Source organism: Cupressus sempervirens, chromosome 10, assembly GCF_028749045.1.
Source record: "Cupressus sempervirens isolate cs-2001-9-10 chromosome 10, ASM2874904v1, whole genome shotgun sequence".
Lineage (NCBI taxonomy): Eukaryota > Viridiplantae > Streptophyta > Pinopsida > Cupressales > Cupressaceae > Cupressus > Cupressus sempervirens.
In genome coordinates this window covers 500,281,550-500,302,522 of record NC_143127.1, presented here as the reverse complement: position 1 = coordinate 500,302,522, position 20,973 = coordinate 500,281,550, and the positions used below count along the sequence as shown (strand labels likewise).

Below are 20,973 nucleotides of genomic sequence, written 5' to 3'. Positions count from 1 at the left end.
CCAAAATTAAGCTAAAATCACAGAAGACTGTTGAGATTATAGTTCGAAAGAACTTGTTAGTATATCGTGTATGACCCCCAATAAATGGCAAATAATAAATGCCTTGAACTCAACAAGAAACATTTAAAAGCCAAAATTCCAATCCAAGGCAGAGAATCGCTGTCAATAAGACGAGGCACTTTTAGTTTCTCAACTTAACCATATAAACTAGATCCAATTTGGACCATTCTGATGTTTAAACTCTTGCAACAATTGGCCAGTGATATTTACAGTCTCCCAGAAATCAATCTTTATATACAGTACATATACATAAATAGCTTTATAGATAAATGACATACATTTTTTCACTTTGATTCAATGAGAGGTACAAGAATAAACTTTGCAGAGCAAACTGGCTCTTACAAAGTAGTAGATGTCATGACCGATAAGCAAATCCCATTCTCATGTTGATCTGGTTTCTGATGTGTGACAAGTGGATTTCCCGAAGCATCTAAATCAACAATGGCAGTGTCACCTGCCTGGTAGCTGTCTGAAAGAAATGCTTCGCTTACAACATCTTCAACCAAGCGTGTGAGCGCTCGCTTTAGAGGCCTTGCACCATATCTGAGATCATAACCTTCTTTACATATACGATTGAAAACAGCCTCTGACACTTCTAGACCAATTCCTGCACATGTGAGTTGTTCTCTGGTCTCTTTCAACATCAAACCCAGTATTTCACGTACCTAGACAGTGATCAAGGAAATAAAAAATATGTAAAACATGCTTGCAATACATAATCAGATTACTGAGCAACTGGACAAACTATATATGTGGAATCATACCTGCTTCTTTTGTAAAGAATGAAAGATAACCACCTCATCCATCCTATTTAATAGTTCTGGCCGGAAATAAGCCTTCAACTTCTCATTGACCAATGCTTTTAAGGACCTATGTCTGTCTCCATTGCTTTCCCCGAAACCATTACTTCTAGCATTAACTATTGCTTTTGATCCTATGTTGGATGTCATAATGATAATTGCATTTTTGAAAGAAACTCTCCGGCCCTGAAAAAAAAATTTACAAGTTGTATTAATGTACTTCAATAGTATGCATGATTTCATAATATTCTTCCGAAAACCATTCTGGAGACATGATTAAGCTATTGCATACTCACTCACCTGTGAGTCGGAGAGTGTCCCATCCTCAAAGATTTGAAGTAGGATATTAAATATATCAGGGTGAGCTTTTTCAATTTCATCAAGTAAAATTACAGTAAATGGTCGCCGTCTAAGAGCCTCAGTTAGTGTACCCCCCTCTCCATATCCTACATATCCAGGGGGAGATCCAATCAGCTTACTCACAGTATGTCGCTCCATATATTCACTCATGTCAAGCCTGATCATGGACGTTATCTGCCATTGATCACCAAATGCATTAATCCCCTAAGAAAAAGCTCATTTCCCTTGATAGTAACATTGAAACTATGTAGTGTGATACATCTTAACAACTGCAAATATTTTCAGCAAAGTTAACTTACTGAACCGAAATAAGATTCTGCCAATGCCTTTGTCAATTCTGTCTTGCCAACTCCAGTTGGACCACAAAAAAGCATTGTAGCAATGGGACGATCAGGATCATTTAATCCTAAACGGGCTCTCCTCAATGCCCTAGCAATAGCACTGATGGCTTCTTTTTGTCCAACAACACGAGTTTGGAGCTGTTTCTCAATACCAATTAACTTGAGTTGCTCATGTGCAGTGAGCTGCTCAACTGGGATTCCAGACCACATGGATGCAATTGCTGCAATGTCATCTGGTCCAACCACTACAGGTCTGCAAAAATTGGGATCAAACAAACATTAATTAGAATTTGGATTGAGAGTACAGGAATGTGGACCAAGCATAACAGAAAACTACAAGACAAGAAAGAATTGACATACCCATTATCGTATTCAAAATCACTTGATATGGTGGAAGTAGCTGGTAAAGGCACAACTTCCACATCACTACCTAAGGTACTTGGTATAGATCTATCCCCAGATCTGCCCACCTGTTTTGGAAGATGTTTTTTGACTCTAACTGATGGTGCCTGCATAGAGGAACTATGATTTACTTATTTTTGAAACTGTAATCAGTTCATATTGATGAATTTACACCATTCAAAGTGGCTTGGAACATAATATCTTCTAATAAAATTGATTGTTTCTCTTCTATATTTCAATGCTATTTTTAATTCACCAAGGGAGCTATGAATCCTTGGTTGGCATTGACCAATTTATTTGGAGCTGAAACTCTCTCAAAAAGCTTTTGGGCTCTAAAAGCTGAATATGTTGTGAACTTGTTTCTTGTGTGCTGGGTGACGCACCACCTATCAGCCAACCCATTCCAAATGAACTAATAAAAATTATATATTACAAAACTAGTTGAAATTTGGGGTGAATTTATCCACTGCATGGAAGATTGACTTAGGAATACAAAGACTGGTTCCCTCCAAAAAGCTTACTGGAAGGAAAAAATATAATACCAGAAGGCTGTTGTAAAAGAGTTAATAAATTCCCTTAAATATAGGATACTGGAAAATAAGATGCCTTACAGTTTCATGATATTTCTGAACCTCCCGAATTTCCCGCCAATATTCACTGGGAGATTTTGAGAGTATGCTTGCTTGTTGTTTCTTTTTTCTATTGCAAGCTTTTATGTGTGCTTGGCTTCCTGCCTCATCGATCAGATCAATGGCTTTGTCTGGAAGATATCTATCTTGAATATATCTTGCTGATAAGTGGACAGCTGCATCCACTGCCTCTGAAGTAAACCTGCACTTATGATAATCTTCGTACTTCTCAAGCAATCCTACGAGTATCTTAACAGCATCATCCTAGACAGAGTACCAAATATGTGCAAATTGAGATCTTGAAGCAATTTCAAAAATATACTTAAAAATTGATTTGCTTCAACATAAGCTCTTTGATCTGAGATATGTAGTACCTGGCTGGGCTCATCTACTAGCACAGGTTGGAATCGGCGTGCCAGTGCTCCATCTTTCTCAATATACTTTCTGTGTTCATCAAGTGTTGTAGCAGCTATGCACTGCAAACATGATATTGCGTAAGATTCCCTTCTATGGCATTGCCAGTAATAGCATCCATATGCAGTTCCATTATTCTCATCGTTAAGACCATCCAATGTAAAGAATGCAAGTTGAAAGCATTCAAAAGGTCCTACAGAATTTATCCTACAACTAACTACCATGGAAACTTATGCAATGGTCACAGTTATATTGTTATCTACAGTCGCAGTATTGAAGTGTCATGTAAATAAAATTCTCTGGATCACAAAACCACTCATTGGAAGTTGTTTATGTTTCTAGAAGGTCAAATTCAATTGCCCCAGAAAGATTCAACTAGTAAGATTCTTTCTATTTTTTCCATGTTCAAAGCAGTTATGCTCTCCAAATTATCCCAATCAGTTCAGATCTCTGTTTCTTGTTGAGAAAACAATTGTACCTGTAGCTGACCTCTGGCAAGGACTGGCTTGAATAGGTTAGCAATGTCAAGGCCAGCACCATTTCTTGCCTTCCCAGCTGATCCTGATCCCACGAGTGTGTGAACTTCATCGATTAGAAGAATGACATTACCTGCAGACAGAAACTTTAAGTCACAACTACTCATAGTTGACCAGAATGTAATTCATCCAACCCGAAACAATAATATTTACAAGACTGTTATACCAGCTTTCTGTATTTCGTCAATCAAACTTGTTACACGCATCTCTAACTCCCCTCGTTCTTTTGCACCAGATACTAAAAGCCCAATATCTAGGGACATCACACGCTTTCCCTGTGCAACAATGGCACTAGACAATTAGTAAAGATGAGGAAACCCAATTTGAAACTAGAAAGCACAGTTACTAAACAGTGGACAAATAGGAATGTAAAGATTATATTTCCTTTCAAAGATGACTTACCTGAAGAAAATCGGGTACGTTTCCTTGGATGATACTGATTGCAAGACCTTCAGCAATTGCAGTTTTTCCTACTCCTGGTTCCCCCAATAGAATGGGATTATTTTTGGTTCTCCGACCAAGAATCTGAACCACCCTCTCTACCTCCTTGTCACGCCCAACAATAGGATCTATTCTACCTTCACTTGCCCGGGCAGTAATATCAATGCAGAAATCAGCCAGTGCACCATTCTCTGTCAAAGAAAGCAAAAATTAATGCATAAAAAATGTTCAAAAACTGGTCTAGCTGAAAAGCTTGTACTCAAAAGGTATGAATAGGTGCAACTCCAACTCAGAATACCAATAAAAACCTTTTTTCTTGTCTGTGTGTAAAGTTGTGGTTGCATGTGATTTGGATTTTGCTGGCAATGCAAGAGATGTTGAAGAGAGTTCTCTACCCTCCTTTGCTAGCTCTCCCTGAAGTCTTGAGGCTGCAGCAGATGCCAGATCATCTTTATTCAGACCCAATCTGTAATTGAACACCAATTTTGTGAGGCTTTAATGACATAATACTATTTCCTTTTTGCATTTAACAAAAACAGATGATTCAATGGCTGCAATTTGATAAAGCACTTCATAATATTATGCTATTAGCAGTCGGCCGTTCATATCGTGCCATCCGCCTAAAACATTACATACTCTGGAGAGTAGATAATTCCCCTTATATTGCATCAATGAATCGTGCTTCAGTTGATCCTCAAGGTTGGCCAAATTGATGCAAGCAAATAGAAATGAGAAAAAGTGAACCTTAGTGCAGAAAACAGGCTCCAACACCTAGCGTGCAATTTGGATGGGATTCCGATTAAATCATTATGATCTTTTTAACCCTAATCTGTTCAATGCCTTGGCATTATGAAAGGAAGTATCATATCTTTTTATTTTGACCTGCAAATGGCATGTGTAGGATGGGTCAATTTGATGTTCACAATGTGCAATCAATCTTCAAAGAGCACTTTGGGTGCTCTTGAAGGCAATGTTCCTCTTAATAAAAATGAAGACAACGTTCCATCAATATACTAATAAACAGGAGATGACATTTCAAGCCCCAGTTTTCAATCAACAATCAGGAAAAATCTGTGTTGCAGTTGGAGGCAATTGAGAACATCGTCAATGAAGATTTAATTCTGATTATCTTGAACCAGAAGTGCAGAACAGGGTTGATTCGGATATTGCTTTGATGTTTTTTCTCAAATCTGCTGGACTATATTAAGGATAATTATTAATTATCTGGCAAGCGGGCTGGTGCAGTATTATGCATAGGAATAATTCATCTGAGATGGACAAAGCTTCCCCAGTGAATCCATTGCCAATGGCAGGGATCAATATTTCAGGAGGCTTGTTTCAATAGTTTCAAAGAACTTGAAGCCCATTTCCAAATTTCAGTGACTCTGCCGGGAATGCAGAGGAATGTTTTGATCCCAACAAAGATCTGGTTTGCCTTCAGATTCCCTTCTGATTCAAGACACTGCCGGAGCAGAGGGCTAAAAGAACAGTGAAATTCTTGAATCACATGACTAAGCTGGAAGCTAAGAAGTGAAAACAGTGGAGCTGGCGATAATTATGCAGTGAAATTCTTGAATCACATAACTGGGCTGGAAGGGAAGGGAAGTGAAACCAGTTGAGCTGGAGATAATTCTGCAGATCTGAGAGTATGGGTTTTGGTTTTTCTACCTTCTGTTTTGCATAAGTTGAAAACTTTGTAGAAACAGGATGTGAAAATTGATGCCAGATTTTCGAGCTAGAATCATGTGCCATATCCCACTGTTATAAGTTGTTATCTGTGCCTAATTTATTTTTCATATTTTGTTTGTACAGGTATATACTCTGTGCCACAATTCATGTATCACATAAATCTAAGTTGCTGGTTCAGATTCAGGTTTGAAATTCATTCAAAAAATTTTGAGGTGGATTCAAATTCGTTTTGGGTTTATCAAAACAAAAACATATGTTTTCTTGATATATATATGCAGCAGCAAATAAGTTCATACACTACTGTGCTAATAGTAAAGCAACATAGGAAAATACACCGCCATATATATAAATTTTATAATCCAAATGACATATGCTTTACCTTTTGGCCTTTTGAGTGGTTTATAGTGGTTTATTGTAGGCTTGGAGCATTGGATTGACTACGATAGAACAAAAAATCTTTTAAAAAACATATTTTTTGATCAAATTTAGCCTCATTCCTGCCACAGATCTGCATGCAAATTCACCATAAAAACTGCAACATTTGTGCCAGGTTCGTCTGACAGAATTTGGGCAGACTTTGAAGGTTTGTGATAGACTTTTGCAAGAATATGATTAGAACCAGACATTGGGGCTGCCAGGGAAGAAGTTGGTAACAGACATAAATATTATATTAGTTCAAAATTTCAAATGCACCATCAATCCTGTGATTCAAATCCCAAGGTTCAAAGGCAAAGTTTGAGATGGGGAAATTTCTGTTGCACTAAGTTTTTGGAATGGAGACATCCTGAGACAGGGGGATACATTTCCAGAACATATTTTTTGGGAGGACATTTATTAGAAATAATTGGGAAATTTTTAAAATATAAGAATATTTCAACATTCATATGATTACATTGATAAGGCTTTCTATATAAACATTATAGAACCTTAGATACACAACATTAAAATTGATTGAGATTTCAAATGAAAATTGACAATTGAATTATCAAAAAATGATTGATTTAATTGTCAATATGCATATATATAATATACAAGTTACAATAAAATGCCTGAAGGCTGCAAGTTTCAACCACCAAATGACAAAAAACAGGGAAAATATGCTGCCGCCCATAACCAGCTTCTCCTACCTGTGCATCAGAATCAAATTCTTAGTTTGAGTTGCACCCACTATCAGAGATTGGCTCATCCAACAAAAACTCAACCAATCCCTCCTGTCTTGCTGTCACAAAAGTTTGCACCCATTCTTGGGGTATGACCCCCAAGCAACCTTGTGAAGCATTGAATCAGCCTCCAAGTGTGGGACATTGCATATGTGAGGCTGAATCTTCAGAGAAGGTCATCTTCTTTCCAGTCAGGGTGTGCATAAGCTAAGCTAATCTAATAACTTGAGGGAAGAGGGAGGACGGATTGCGGGAAAGTAAAGGGGGTGATGCACTAGATTGACTACGGACTCTCCCTGCCTGTGATAATACTAAACATCAATAAGGTCTCCCAAAACTACACAAATCCCAACTCTAATCTATTTTCCAAGGACTCATAGGTCAGAACCAATGACATAATAAAAGGAATATTGCATTCACAATACAACATCCATGAGCATGTTAGTTGCAACGTATAAACTAAAAAGACAGAAAAAAGCATTCAACACAAGGTAAGAGCAGACATAAGATAGCTAAATGTAAGATAAGGTGTAAATTTAATTTTTCATTCATGTAGACATGACAAAATAACAGTTGATGAATAAAAGTTGCTGCAAAAGAACCCAAAAGAGAACAAAGAAAGTATGTATAAAGATGTCTTTATAGTGTGGGCACAACTCAGATTTAGCTTTACAGTTTAAAGTCTGACCAGACCAGAGTTAAGTTACAGAAGGGCAGGTCAAACAAATCAGATAAAATCTGATCTCTCTGTGTACATGAGATGTGAAGAGACAGAAAGGGCTAAAGTAAATGCTCTGTAGTAGAGAAGGGATAATCCATGCCCAGAAAATGGTGCTGCAACTAGATACGGCATTGATTAGTCTCTGTCAGACAAGAAACGGCAACTGCAAATCATAAACAATTATAAAGCACTGGATGCCATATACAGGATCAAAGAAAGTAGATTGGCATTGAAATTTCCATCCTCAACCACATCAGAGTCATTGGGCATCAAATCGGCTTGCTGGCAAAAAAAAACCATCAGTGGAAACACAATGAATTTATGAGTCAGAGAGATATCAAATATGCCACCCCAGAATGAACATGTTGGTCTGTTGGAGAAGCCCAAGTAGAAATCCCTCCAAGAGCTGTCTGTCTCGCTGACCAAGGAAGTGGACCCTCTCTCTTTTGGAAAGCCCATTGAAGAGACAAGAAAGATGTCTCTCCAATGGTTGTCTTATATTTAGTCAGAGGGAGCCAAACATAACTCCCACCAACCCAATGCGAGTCATCCTGATATGAGCACATACATAAACATGTGTTTTTTGCCCACTGCCTCCATCAGAGAGACCAAAAAAAATCTCCCAACAACAACTACCACTCCCACCAATGCAAAAAAAACAGATGTACAGAAAACACGTGTATGTTGTCAGAGACACCCTAGGAGAACTCCCGGTTGAGGATCATCTCACCAATGGAAAATATTGGTGTTGTATAATAATTGAATTGATGCAGAAAACAAGTCAAATTATTGACAAGGTGTCAAAAACACCCAAATTTTGCCAAGCCTGTTGAAATAGTACAGAAAACATGCAATGTTGCCACCTATGTGGAAAACACACTGAATTTAGCCCATAAAAAGTCTCTGATCAGTTATCTACGATGGGCTAATGGTGGCAAAAATAGCCAACATGTCTCTTCCTCATCAACCTATGTGGAAGCTTTGGGATCAACAACCCAATGTGTAGCTAGAGTCTAACAATACTCAAGCATCTTTTGATTCTAAAGTCACAAGGCACTATGCATAGCCAAAAACGTTTCTGATCATCAAGAGAGGTAAGCCTATTCCCCTTAATTGATTGTACAAAGTTGTAACTGAGGTCAAAGGGAGAAGATAGTTAGAAGTTGTAAGATAAGCCAAAGGGTGAAGATTGTATGAAATTGTTAAGTGAGGTCAATGGAATGAAACCCATGCCACCGAGTCAAAGGGAGAAGATAGTTTGAAGTTGTAAGATAAGTCAAAGCGTGAAGATTGTATGAAATTGTTAAGTGAGGTCAATGGAATGAAACCCATGCCACCAAGCCTAAATTAATGCTTTTGAGACCACACAAATCTTCAAGACATAAAGCCATTTTTCATAATTCTATCACTTTGTGTTAATGATATAGTTTCAATGCTCTCTTGCTTTCTTACTGTTGTTCTCTTCTCTCATCACAATTATTCTCCTTCTTTGTACGCTTCTTTACAATATAAAATTGGCAAATGAGTTTGTTTTCATAGATGTCAATGAGCCTTTTTAAGTTTAGGGTTGGTGTAAAGAAGTGAGGGGCTCCATATGAGCCAACCCATTTTATTTTTCAAGTTTATGTTCTTTTTATTGCAGTTAGTGTTGATTCAATTGTAGGGGCTACCCATACTTGAGATGGCCAAGAGGCATCTTGAAAATTTGGGCCATAGATGAAATACCCACCAAGTACTAAACAAGAGAGTTTTCCAGGCTTGTGACTGGAAGTGCAACTGGAGCTTGTTGAAGGCCATCCACATGACGCAGAGTAATATGTTAGCACAAAAATGCCTCATTCTATTTATGCAATATAATCTTCAGTTGTGCACAAGGAAGGTAGAGGAAATATCAGGCGGTCTAACTGTTTCAGATAATATAGGTCCTTCTAGTGATTGGAGAACGCAAAAGCAAACTCCATTGTTCGTTGAGGATGGCATCCATGATTTGGAGAGGTAGGCTGCAGAGGAGTGGGTGGGCTTGGATTCACATTGAATGACATTGAGGAGGATGAGGAGGTTCGGGATGATGAGAAGTCATTGCCCGTGCCTACAGCAACTACATCCAGGATGGAGGACAAGCCACAGCCTGTCATGCCAAGCGAGGAGGCACAGCCATAGCGGACTCCTAAGACAAGATCCTCTAGCTCTATCTCTCCCCTGCTTTTTACTAGAGCTGTATAAAGCAAGATGTTAAATGTTTCAATATTGTATCTACTTCTAGTTTCACAAAACAATTCGCTATTTTAGTTTTGCTTCAGACTATCTTACCATCAGCCATTAGCATTCCGCATGAGGATGTTATTTTGTACCCAATTTGCATTTAAATCAATTGAATGTATCTAGACTCAGCTTGTTTCCTTCATGTACTCATGTATTGACTCACTGAATACATCTTCTCATTTAATTTTGCAAAGAAAATGCATTGCTATTTAAATTTAAGCAAATTTTTAAGTTGCCAAGCTTTGGCCGAGTTTTTTTTTCCAGCCTTTGTGAGTTTTGCTTTTGGCGAATTTTTTAATTCTGATCTGGACAATGACTAGCCATACCAAAAAAAAAGTTATTTCAGAAATGTTTTGACGATCAGAGATGGCAGAGGCACATTTCTAACCTGCCCTCACATCCCCGAAACATCCCCTATAGGAAACAGACTTACAATTATGAAAACTTAAGAAAATTTGCAAAACATGAAATAGTCAAATCAGATCCAAAGGGGCTGTATATTGTCTTTACATAATAAAGAGAACTGTAAATACTGCTATTTATGTAGAACTCAAACAGATTGTGAAAGTAGTTCTGACTGAATATTGTGCACAAACAGTGCTGCAGAACTAATGTACAGGATTCAAAATACTGAATCACAAATGCAGGTATTAATATGTTAAAGGAAATGAAAAAGTTCAAATGGAATGACACGTTTCAAATATATAGGTATGGTCTACCCAGTATTGTTTCTGAATTTTAACTAAATTCTTTTTGAACACAAAGATCTGCAATTGTCTATTCAAAAATATGGTTAGAGTTAGGTTAGTAAATGGCGAGCTAAGAGGTTTCATGCTGGCCCTTGCAGTGCCTTCTAATTATCAACTTGTTATGTTTTAATAGAAACCTGTTGTTAGGATGACACAACTATGCACCTCAGAGATCAAAATATAAAAAATAGGGAAAATTCTGTAGCTTTGATGGCAATTTTACGATACTTGCCTATTTTAAAAAACAGAATTGTAATCCTCTGTTTTGGAGTAGAAAAACTCTAATCAAAATATAAGGATAGGAATAGACTATAATTCTAGAGCAATAATGGATTCTGAAATTTCTGCACTAAATCCTAGGTCTGAAGTGAATCGATATCTGAAAACTACAGAAACATTTGTCGTATGCCCAGTTTGGAAAACTTATACTGAACTGGGAATTGAGACCAGATATTACTTTAACTGTCATCAAGTCTGAAATCTCAGCTCTTCGGGTCACTGGAAATCTGGTTCTGCTGAAATGAAAATGAAACTGAACTTGTTTCTTTTCCTCTTACTAAAACAACTATTGTGTATGGGCACGTAAATCTTATGGTAGATAAATAAGAGAAGGGGTTTACTGAGTAGAATGGATCCTAGTTCAAGTCCATCTATCCAAGGTGATACACATGCTTTCCTTCCCAAAACAGTCTCGTACTTGTGTGCCAAGAAATGCTTTTTCTAAACTAAAGCTCTATTACCTTTTTGTATGGAACAATCCTAATGGACCCACAAAACAGGACCAGAGGACCTATAAGATACATTAGCAAAACAATCCTAATGGACCACACAAATTGGTGTGCACAATTGTTCATTAGGTTCATAACAGCAAATGCTATGGTTTCCTTGTTGCATCTATTTGAAGAACGTATTACACGCTTTTCTCTTTTTACTTGTTTTTCTTAATGTGCTGAAGAAGAAAGTGTTGCACTGATAATGACAGCTATAATGGAAGATCCTTGAATCTTTAACTCAAAACCAACGCTTTTACCCATTACTCCTCTCATAACTAGTCATAAGAAGCCTTATACTCAAATGAAACAGTCTCTTCAAAGCAGTGAAAGTTGTACATCACTGCTTCCCCTAGTGTCTATAGTTTGCATTATACATCATGTAATCTCCATGATAGTTTTATTTCTCCTTTAGACCACTCCATTCTGATGGATGGTACATGAAGTTATCAACAATCTCAGCATCTTCTTTCTTGCAATACTCTCAAAACCACTTGGAAGTAGAGTCGCCCCATTAGTACACCTAAATGTCATAATCCACACACATTTCTGATTTCCAGCCAATACTCTTTCTGTTAGTAATGAAACCAATATTTTTAACTTGATATGGCTCCAAAACAATGATAACTTGTCTTCAGAAAGTATGCCAACATTTACCTTGAGAAATCACCAACCAACAACAAAAAGTACCTCGCACAAAGGAATATCATTTATTTCCAAGATGCCATATATATAAATTGTATAAATGAGATCTAACCATTTGGTAGCATACAGTTTCCAACCAAACACCCTACACCTGTATCATACTCTTCAATGAATGGCAAGCTGTGAACCCTAACGATTCTATTCAATTTGACAGAATTGCAAAGATTAAGATGCTTGTATGCTAATCCCACAAAATGCTATTGCTGTCCCATATTAACTGTAGAAACATCAACTGGTCTATACAACCCACCTCGCCTATTCAAGCTCCTTATCAAACATGGAATTTTGTTAACCACTACTTATGCAATACGGATCACAGAGATTGACTTGTTATTGAATGCCAAGTTAATTCGACCCTAAAAATGTATTAAATGACAATAATATTCCATAGCAACATCAAATATGTAAAATGAACAAACTTGGAAACTCAATAAAATTTACAGGTCCAAAAGGAACAATAATTACTGAAGGTTATGCAAATGGTATACAGCATGGAAGTGGGCTTGATTGTGTGAGATACTCCATAGTTGAGCATTCCTGAGCTACGATAGTACTGGAATGGGGCACCTCCTGGAAGGTCACGGTTAACAGTTGCAAGTCCCCACAATAGTTCTGAAAGGTCACAGTTGACTGTTGCAGGTCCCACAATGATATTGTCAACATGTGAGTGATAAGAAAGCTCATGCGAATCAAGAAAATTGTGGTTGCAAGGTGTAAGTCCCAATGGTGAAGGCTCTAAGTCCCAATAGTCATGACTGACACTGTAAGATGGTTCATTTTGCTAGTTCAAATCCCATTGCTTCATCCCCATGACTGGGACCTTATACAAAGAGTTTACCAAAAAGATGGGTCCTCATTAACCACTACTAATGAAAAGTGAGCTACATATATTGGCTCAATAATAGACTAATATAATGAAGTTTAATATCCCAAAATCTGATAAGTATATTGTGAAGGTTCCTTTTATTAGACTGTATGACTTTATCCCAAAAAATATAGCAACTACATGCTATAACTTATTACACTGTTTAGATATATTAAGTATCATAAATATTGAATTTAGGGTGTTCTAATGTAAAATAATAATTGCAATAGTTGTGCGGCGGAGTGAAAATTTTAAGCCTTAAGGATAAAATTATAAAATGGAGAATATGAAACAATAAGTCATTCATGGAATCAAAAGGTCCACATATGTTGCCATTATGAATAAATATTAAAAACCCATTGGTAAAGAATTCTCTTGCATTTGTGTAATCCTTTTCTTCCATTTTATCAAAGTTGTATATTCTCTCTTCTTCTGCTTGTGTAAGCTGCTTTTACCAAAACAATTATTTAGTGTTGCCAAGAGATGGATGGGTACTAGTAGCAGTACTGGAGATGAGTAAAAGCAACAGGACATCATTTTTTTTAAATAGGAGATGGGTACTTGGAGACAAATGAATTATATGTAACTAAATTAAAGATTTAAATGTGAAATATATATAGTATAAATAATGAATATTGACATTTTAAATAGATATATTTAAGTCTTCGACAATTGTAATATCATAACATAGTATCTCAACTTATTCAATTAAACGACAAAACATTAAGCGAATTGCCAACTAGGGGCCACGAATCATTTTTTTTAAATAGGTGATGGGTACATGAGGACATAAGAAATATGATATATAATTAGAATTAATGATTAAACTGTGAAATATATAAATTATATTTAATAAATATTTGACATTTTGAATAGATGTCTTTAAACCATTAAAATATCATAACATAATATCTTAACTCATTCAATTAAAAGTCAAAACATTAAACATGTCACCAACAATGAGTCACTTATTTCATTACTTGGGAACCGAAGATATCCATAGGAAAAAAAATCACTTTTTTTATTTTACCATAGTTTAATTTATTTATTCGATTGCCACCTGGGTGAAGGCTGTTCATTCTGCCCACCCATTTAGATGCGTCCCTCCTGTTCATCAATGTCCAGATTTTGTAACATCAACAAATTAATAGCATCAAACACTGGCAGTTATCTGAAAATGAGTAATCAAATAGAAGTACAGTAGTGTTGATTATGTTGTATAGGAATTAGATCATACACAGATATTTCACATATTCTAGCTATTCCAAATATTATAGAAGTATTTTAAATAAGAGAGACAATAGGAAAAGGGGTTAAAACTTATGGAGTGGTGATAAATACTAGAATTATACAGGTAATAAAAAACTATGAATACATCTGAAATCCAGAAACCATAAGTTTTATACCAAATACTAGTTTGTTGGAATACAACAAGCGAATATAAAGGTACTCCACTAACTTGTCATGGCCATTTTATGGTAACTATGACCACAAAATATCAATGATCATAGATACAAATCAAACATATTTTTGAGAATTAAAATCATATCATCTGGTCATCATTATTTTTATTAAGTTATATTCTAGGTAACATTAGGGAATCATTTAATGATCTTTTACAAAACATCCATGACCAAAACAAGACCAGTAATACAACCTCCATTTTTATCAGGAAATTCACTCACTGTTGCCAATTATCCAGGGTTTCTGGAAAACACATCAAGTGGAAGATTTATGACAAAGTTGACAAATAATTAAGTCTCCACAAAGATTTCTACCAAGTTCAACACATGTTGCCTGGTATTTCTTCCAACAATCATATGAACAAATCTTTTCCAACAACTGTACTGTTGTTAAAAAGCATTTGTTTTGCTAACTTGTTGACAGGCATATTCAAAAATTTATGTTAAGATGAAATATACAAGTATATCATAATGTTTTTCCTAATTGAAAAAAAATTGTTTGCATCCAAATTCAATCAAACAAACTTCTCTTGAGATTAAGTTGCAGCAAACAGTTCTGGAAGGCTTATTTTCAAAAGAAGAATTGCAACCACACATGGACTGGAAGCTGTTAAAAATTGAGCTACATGGAGTTTTATGGTACAAAACCATGATGTCTTCCAAAGTATACATATACAAAATATAAACAACAAATAGGATTGATGCAGGAGCACAGTAAGAAGATTCTACTCACTGTGTTTGGGAGATTTCTCCTAAAATGTATGTTTTACCTTAACAATTCAAGAAACAACTTCCTCCCAGATGAAAACAGGCAGATGTTTATATGCAGGATGGATTTTGTCTCTTGATATTTTCTCTGGTCATTTATTTTACTAAGATCAACAGTGATTATCATTACAGAAGTCTTGCACTATGTTTCTAACAAAAAAATAAGAAAACCTGACTTGAACAACCAGAAAAGTGGCATAGTTTCTAATTGATGTTGCCATTTTCAGGTTTGTGTTCAGGGTACGTGTTCAGCAGTTCACCAATATATTGAATTAAAGACACAGCTGATAATTGATAAATCATAATACAATATAATTGTTAGTTATAAATGCTAATGAGATATCAAAACATTTTATGTAATAGTAGCAGCATTTGGGGATTGAAATTGGCAATGATTTGATGAACCAGAAGTACAAATAAAATCCAATTCCTTAGGATTTAATCATGGAAAAACATGGTAATTATAATTGTTTTCTATGGTGCAACACCAGAACAAATTTTTTTAAGCTTTTTATGATAAGAATGGAGGTTTGTGGTGCTAGGCCCAGACGGGATTGAGAAACAATGCCTCTCGCAGCAACTGGGGGAAATCTGCTCCATATCACCGTGTAGAATGGGGTTGAAGGCTGGAACCCACACACCAATTGAAACCTTTGAAGCCGGGAACCTTTATGATGCATGTCATTTTTTTACTTTAGTCTTTACCGCTTTAACCAAGCTCCAAATTCTTTAAAAAAATTAAGTTTGCAGTAGTCTGGATTTTGTTTAATGTCTTTTTGGTTTTCTCTAAATCTGTTCTTTTAAAACGCTGGTTTAGACATGTCCTGGGGATGGACTCCTTTACATAAGCCGGAACTGGACTGTGATCAGAATCCGGCCAGATCAGTACATGTGTACAGAAAATTCCTGCCCGAAAAGGAACGATAGTTTACAATTGACGTGGGGATGGACTCCTTTACATAAGCCGGAACTGGACTGTGATCAGAATCCGGCCAGATCAGTACATGTGTACAGAAAATTCCTGCCCGAAAAGGAACGATAGTTTACAATTGACGTTCCTTATGGCCCTAATGTGCAATTTGAAAAATGACCATCCTGTACCGGGTTGTCTAGTACTAATAAATAATGAAATTACCTAAGAGTGTGGTTCAATGGTAGGCAAAAAGTTGGTCATGGGTTTGACTCATACTGTGAACGCCCCACTAAAAGAAAGTAACTGGAAGAGCAAAGAGTAAGCACTAAATTTACGAAATTGGAAGAGCAAAGAGCAAGCACACCTTTGAAGAAGAGAGGCGGCAGGCTCATTTTGATCAATGAGATTGAAAAGGGCAATTGCAATGTGTTCGGGGGCAATGTAATTGTGAGCCATGCTTCTGGAATGTTCCATGGCTGCTTCAAACACGCGCTTGCACCCACTTGAGAAGGGAATATCTGTAGGATTGGCAGATGCAGAATCCCCCTCTTTGATCGCCTTCCTCGCCTCATCCCGGGCTTTATCAATGGTGAGCCCCGACCCTAGAAAGCCCTCTTTTCTTCTCTTCTCCTCCGCAATCAATCCCAGCAACAGATGCTCTCTCCCCACTTCTCCTCCCCCCAATGCCTGCGCCTCCCTCTGTGCAAACGTCACCGCTTTTATTGCCCTCTCTGTAAACCGCTCGAAAACAGACGCCACAACCATCAGCCTTCCTCCCGATGATGATGATAACGGAAATGATGATCTTTTCACTCTCAGGCCGTCTGTCGTCCTCGTACCAGCCCCACCCTTCATACGTCCAGCCGAATTCCACCTCCTGTTCGCCGCCAATGTTCGCGGAATCCCACAATTCTGATTCCTCTGGCAACGCATCGGCCAGGGGGAGTGTAGAGACATAGAGACGGTTGCCAACTCCATTACTGCAATTCTCCTTTCCCCGACCTTTGAATTGCTAAAATTTAAAGACCGCTTGCAGAGTTGGGGTCGGGGGATTCAGACTAACAAATTTGAAGGATTTTATGCCGCAATTCCAGCAATTTGTAGCACAGATGCCCAAGGAATAGGCAGCGACAGCCGCGGCGTGTGGCGGCCGTGGCTTCCTTTCTCTCACATGGATTATACTTTCCCACACGCCATCTCTTCACCAAAACACGAGAAATTCCGACCTCCCTCCATCTTTTTCAATTGACCGCACGGCTTCTTTACTGATTAATCTGCAGCTTCTCCAGTAAAGTCTGAGGCCAGTTTTCCTCACCGCCTAAGCAAGGTATAAATTTTTCATTCCTCCATTGTAAAAACAAAAACACGCATTTATCTCAGCCAACTACCATAATCCTATGTGGGTAAGTAATATACCTCACGTTTCGGTGTTTTTCTTCTCCCACAAATCCCTTTCGCCCCTAATTTTTTTACAGTGTTGGTGGGCTTTCTTTTAACATTCAGGTACATTGGGCTATGGTCCCATGGAGCTTTTGATAGATTAAAAAATCTCTTTTTGGAATTGAAACTCCAGTTTTATCCTCATGTCGTGGAACTTGTCGCTTCATGATTGAAACTTCTCCCACCTCGTGCGTGAGATCACTTCCTTAGGTGCTCCAGAAAGAGTGAGGTGCAGGGATCTAGAAGAGAATTTAGAGGCAATTGCCTCCTCCTTTGATTGTCGTCTTTGAAAACAAATTGAGACACGTAATTAAAACCTCTCTTGGTCTCCTCAGATCACCTCCATCTTACCTAACATATTGTTTTATTTGGAGGAAGTGGTACTAGAGATCTTTTAGAGGAAGGAATAACAGAAGTAACTAGAAGAGGTTGTAAAAGACTTGGAAGTAGAACGACATTTCTGTTGCTTGGAAGGAATGAGGGAACAATAGAAAAGTTTGTAAAGAGTTGAAGGGCAATCACGTTCATCTAATTATTTTCAAATAAAATAAGAATAGTGCCTTGTTATTTGGAAAAAGTAAAGTATCGAAAGAAGCATTAAATATATTTTTTTATGATTATTATGTTTAGGTGTTTAGGTGTTTAGTAAAGAGACTAATGTTAGACATTAATCATCGATTCAAATTTTACAAAAGAATCACATATTCTATGGTCGCCAGTATTAGATATGTACAATTTTGATGTTTTTTTTATTTTTTTATTTTTTCTATTGGTTAGCTAGATTTTCCTAGTGGTTTAATTAGTTTTTCTATATTAAAAATTTAAAAAGGAGTGGCCATCACATTTGGAGTGCAAAACAACTATCAAGGTTTTAAGAAAGACAAGTTTATACACTTCAGTATTTAGTGTGTTCATAATGGCTGTTAAATGTTGCATTAAATCTTGAGCCTGGCTTCGTTGAAATCTTGCAGAAATGGGTTCATTAAATATAATCGACCCAAGCTTTAACCATTACCTTGTTTCATGTAAGCAATATTGTTTTTTTCTCGCAATCTAAGCTCAGCCTTTGGTTTTCATCTTGTCAGAGGATTTCGCAGCAGCTCTTGTGTTGATTTGAATTTGAATTTTCAAGTATTACTCAAGCGAAGTCTTTGCAGAGATTTTTGTTTGCCGATGAACCTGTTTCTTTATTGGCTTTCGGTTGTGTCAGGTTTAAACTTTTCAAACCCTAATGTTGGCAGTTCTATTGCTGTATCTTTTATAACATGCGTTGAAAGTTAGTGCTCTTTATAGTTTTCCAAGCTTCAATCATTATGGTAGGCAAAGGTTTGTGAAGATCCTTTAGTTATCTCTGGAAAGCCATTATATTGACCTGCACCAACATAATGTGCCTCTCTTATTCGTAGCGTGGGACACCATTTGTTTTGGGGTATTTATTATGTTTTTGGGATAAGCTGCGAGGCATTGTGTCACCATTAGTTGGCAAGCTTTTAGTCAAGCATTTCCCTAAATCTAGATCTATTGTTATTCATTTCGTTTTTACTAAAACCGTCCTCGAGGTTTTTCCTTGTATTTGAGAAATTTAAACACAGTTGTTGCTGCCTATACCCTAAGTCATGCATATGAACAATGGGAGGCACCATGATTAAAGGGGATAATGTCTTGATTGTTACTGACGAACACTTACTTTTTGTAAGCTAAACCCTAATTATATTTAGAGTAGTATCTTTTTTTGGCTTATTAAACAGTTTTCAGTCTTAATCGTTTGGACCTCCTGACTGCCTCCCATTGAAATTGGTTCTTGGCCCTCATTAGGGTCTTTCTCAGAAGAATTGAGATGAACTTGTTTCTTCCTCTCTCACCTTGCTAAATAACTTTTCACTACCAAACCCATGTCATGTTGACAGTAGAGGTGATTAGCACAGGGGTTTGTACATTGCTAATTCTTCTTTCCGTGTGAGCATTGGCAACGGTGTTCATCTGGAATATCACATTGCTTTCTTTTTCTAGTTTATTTTCTTTTTTGTTGCACCTTTTTAGTACTTGTGGTTTGTACTATTTCACTTTGGATAATTATGGCCAGGGAAGCTTTCTTCTTTGTATTTTTTTTGTGCTGGGACTTCCATCTAGCCTCATCTTATTTCTGGCACACACAGTTATTATTAATTTTGAGCACTTGAATCACACTTTAATGAAAATGCCTCAATGTATTTGTTCAATGAATTATACTTTTATATAATTTCCTTTCATGTCAATTTATTATGTTTAAGAAGTTGTTGTTCTCTATTTGTCTATTCTTGCTTTCATTTTACTCTTAACATGCTCTTGTTGTGGAGAAATTACTGTTGAATGTTGGAGTTTCTTCATACAAGTAGATCTATTCAAATGTTGTTGATTTGTAATTCTTTGTGGCAAAGGGGCACATTTATACGAACCTTGCTTTTAAAGTAGATTTTATGGTTATTATTATCTACAGTCTGAGATTCTGTGTTTTTTGTTTGTTTGTCAAGCTAGTAAAATTCATATCGGCTCTCCTTTTTTCCACATGGAATTTGCATAATCTTTTTAAAATAATAATTAACTCATGTTCGTTATGTATAGAGTTGTACTAAAAAATTCCCAGACATTTAATAACCGCCTATAGCATCAGGCTTCTATCCCATAGTGGCATATATTCTTTTTTTTCGATCTTTTAGTGTTGGTTGCAAGGGTATGGCGTACCTTATGTTGTTAAATTTTATTGTGCTTATTATTAACTAATAGTTGTTACTTCTTTAGCGTAAAGCATACAGAGGCCATAGTGCATTCAAAGAGAGCATTTCACTTTCCTTGTTCCACTTTCAGATGCTAATCAATGTTAGTACAATGCACCAAATATCTTTTTGTATGTTCCAAGTCTTCATTTATTCCCCTCATCCTGCTTGTGTTGCGATAGACTGTTAATTTGACTTGTTGTTGTCTTATGGAAAATGGTGAAACAATCTTTCAATATTTTCATCTAGCTCTCAACTCGAATTTTTATACCCAGCATGAGGAATGAATTTTTTTTCATATCTTTACTATCCAAAAACACGTTAAGTAGGCTTGAGATGTAATTTTTTTATTCCAACGTCTCATATTTTGAAGTCTTGACTTGCTCATCCTTAGTGGAGATGGAATTCTGCCATATGAGAATTTGTTTGTCCTTAGTGCCAAGGATTTTGGGCTTTTTTGGACGTTAGTTTCTTGTACTTTTACATGTGTATCTATAGCTAGGAGTTTCTTCGATTATCGTCTTATAGCATTGAATATAGGTGGTTTCTTTGCTCACTTGCATTATTACATTTGTCCATATTTGTGATTTTTTCACTCAAATATTCATAACTAATGTAATTTACATTTAGCTTTGTAAAGGTTTTTAGAAATAATAATGCCTTTGGTGATTTATAAATATTATTAGTAATAGGGATAAATAATTTGGCTTGTGATTTTATTTGTTTTCCTTA

General features: G+C 36.6%; 1 protein-coding gene across 1 annotated transcript; it reads right to left on the bottom strand.

Annotated features, from left to right (window-relative positions):
• Window positions 1–179: 179 nt before the first annotated feature.
• Window positions 180–17,772, bottom strand: ERD1 (Clp ATPase). The gene is made up of 13 exons (XM_089804773.1): window positions 17,465–17,772; window positions 16,413–17,366; window positions 4,292–4,449; window positions 3,945–4,174; window positions 3,709–3,817; window positions 3,485–3,615; window positions 2,967–3,068; window positions 2,575–2,856; window positions 1,922–2,070; window positions 1,520–1,814; window positions 1,161–1,394; window positions 825–1,046; window positions 180–725 (listed from the first exon to the last, which is right to left on the bottom strand). Exons 2-13 carry the CDS (start codon window positions 17,024–17,026, stop codon window positions 399–401), a joined length of 2,853 nt encoding a protein of 950 aa, XP_089660899.1. The 5' UTR covers window positions 17,027–17,366; window positions 17,465–17,772; the 3' UTR covers window positions 180–398.
• Between the last annotated feature and the right edge of the window lie 3,201 nt (window positions 17,773–20,973).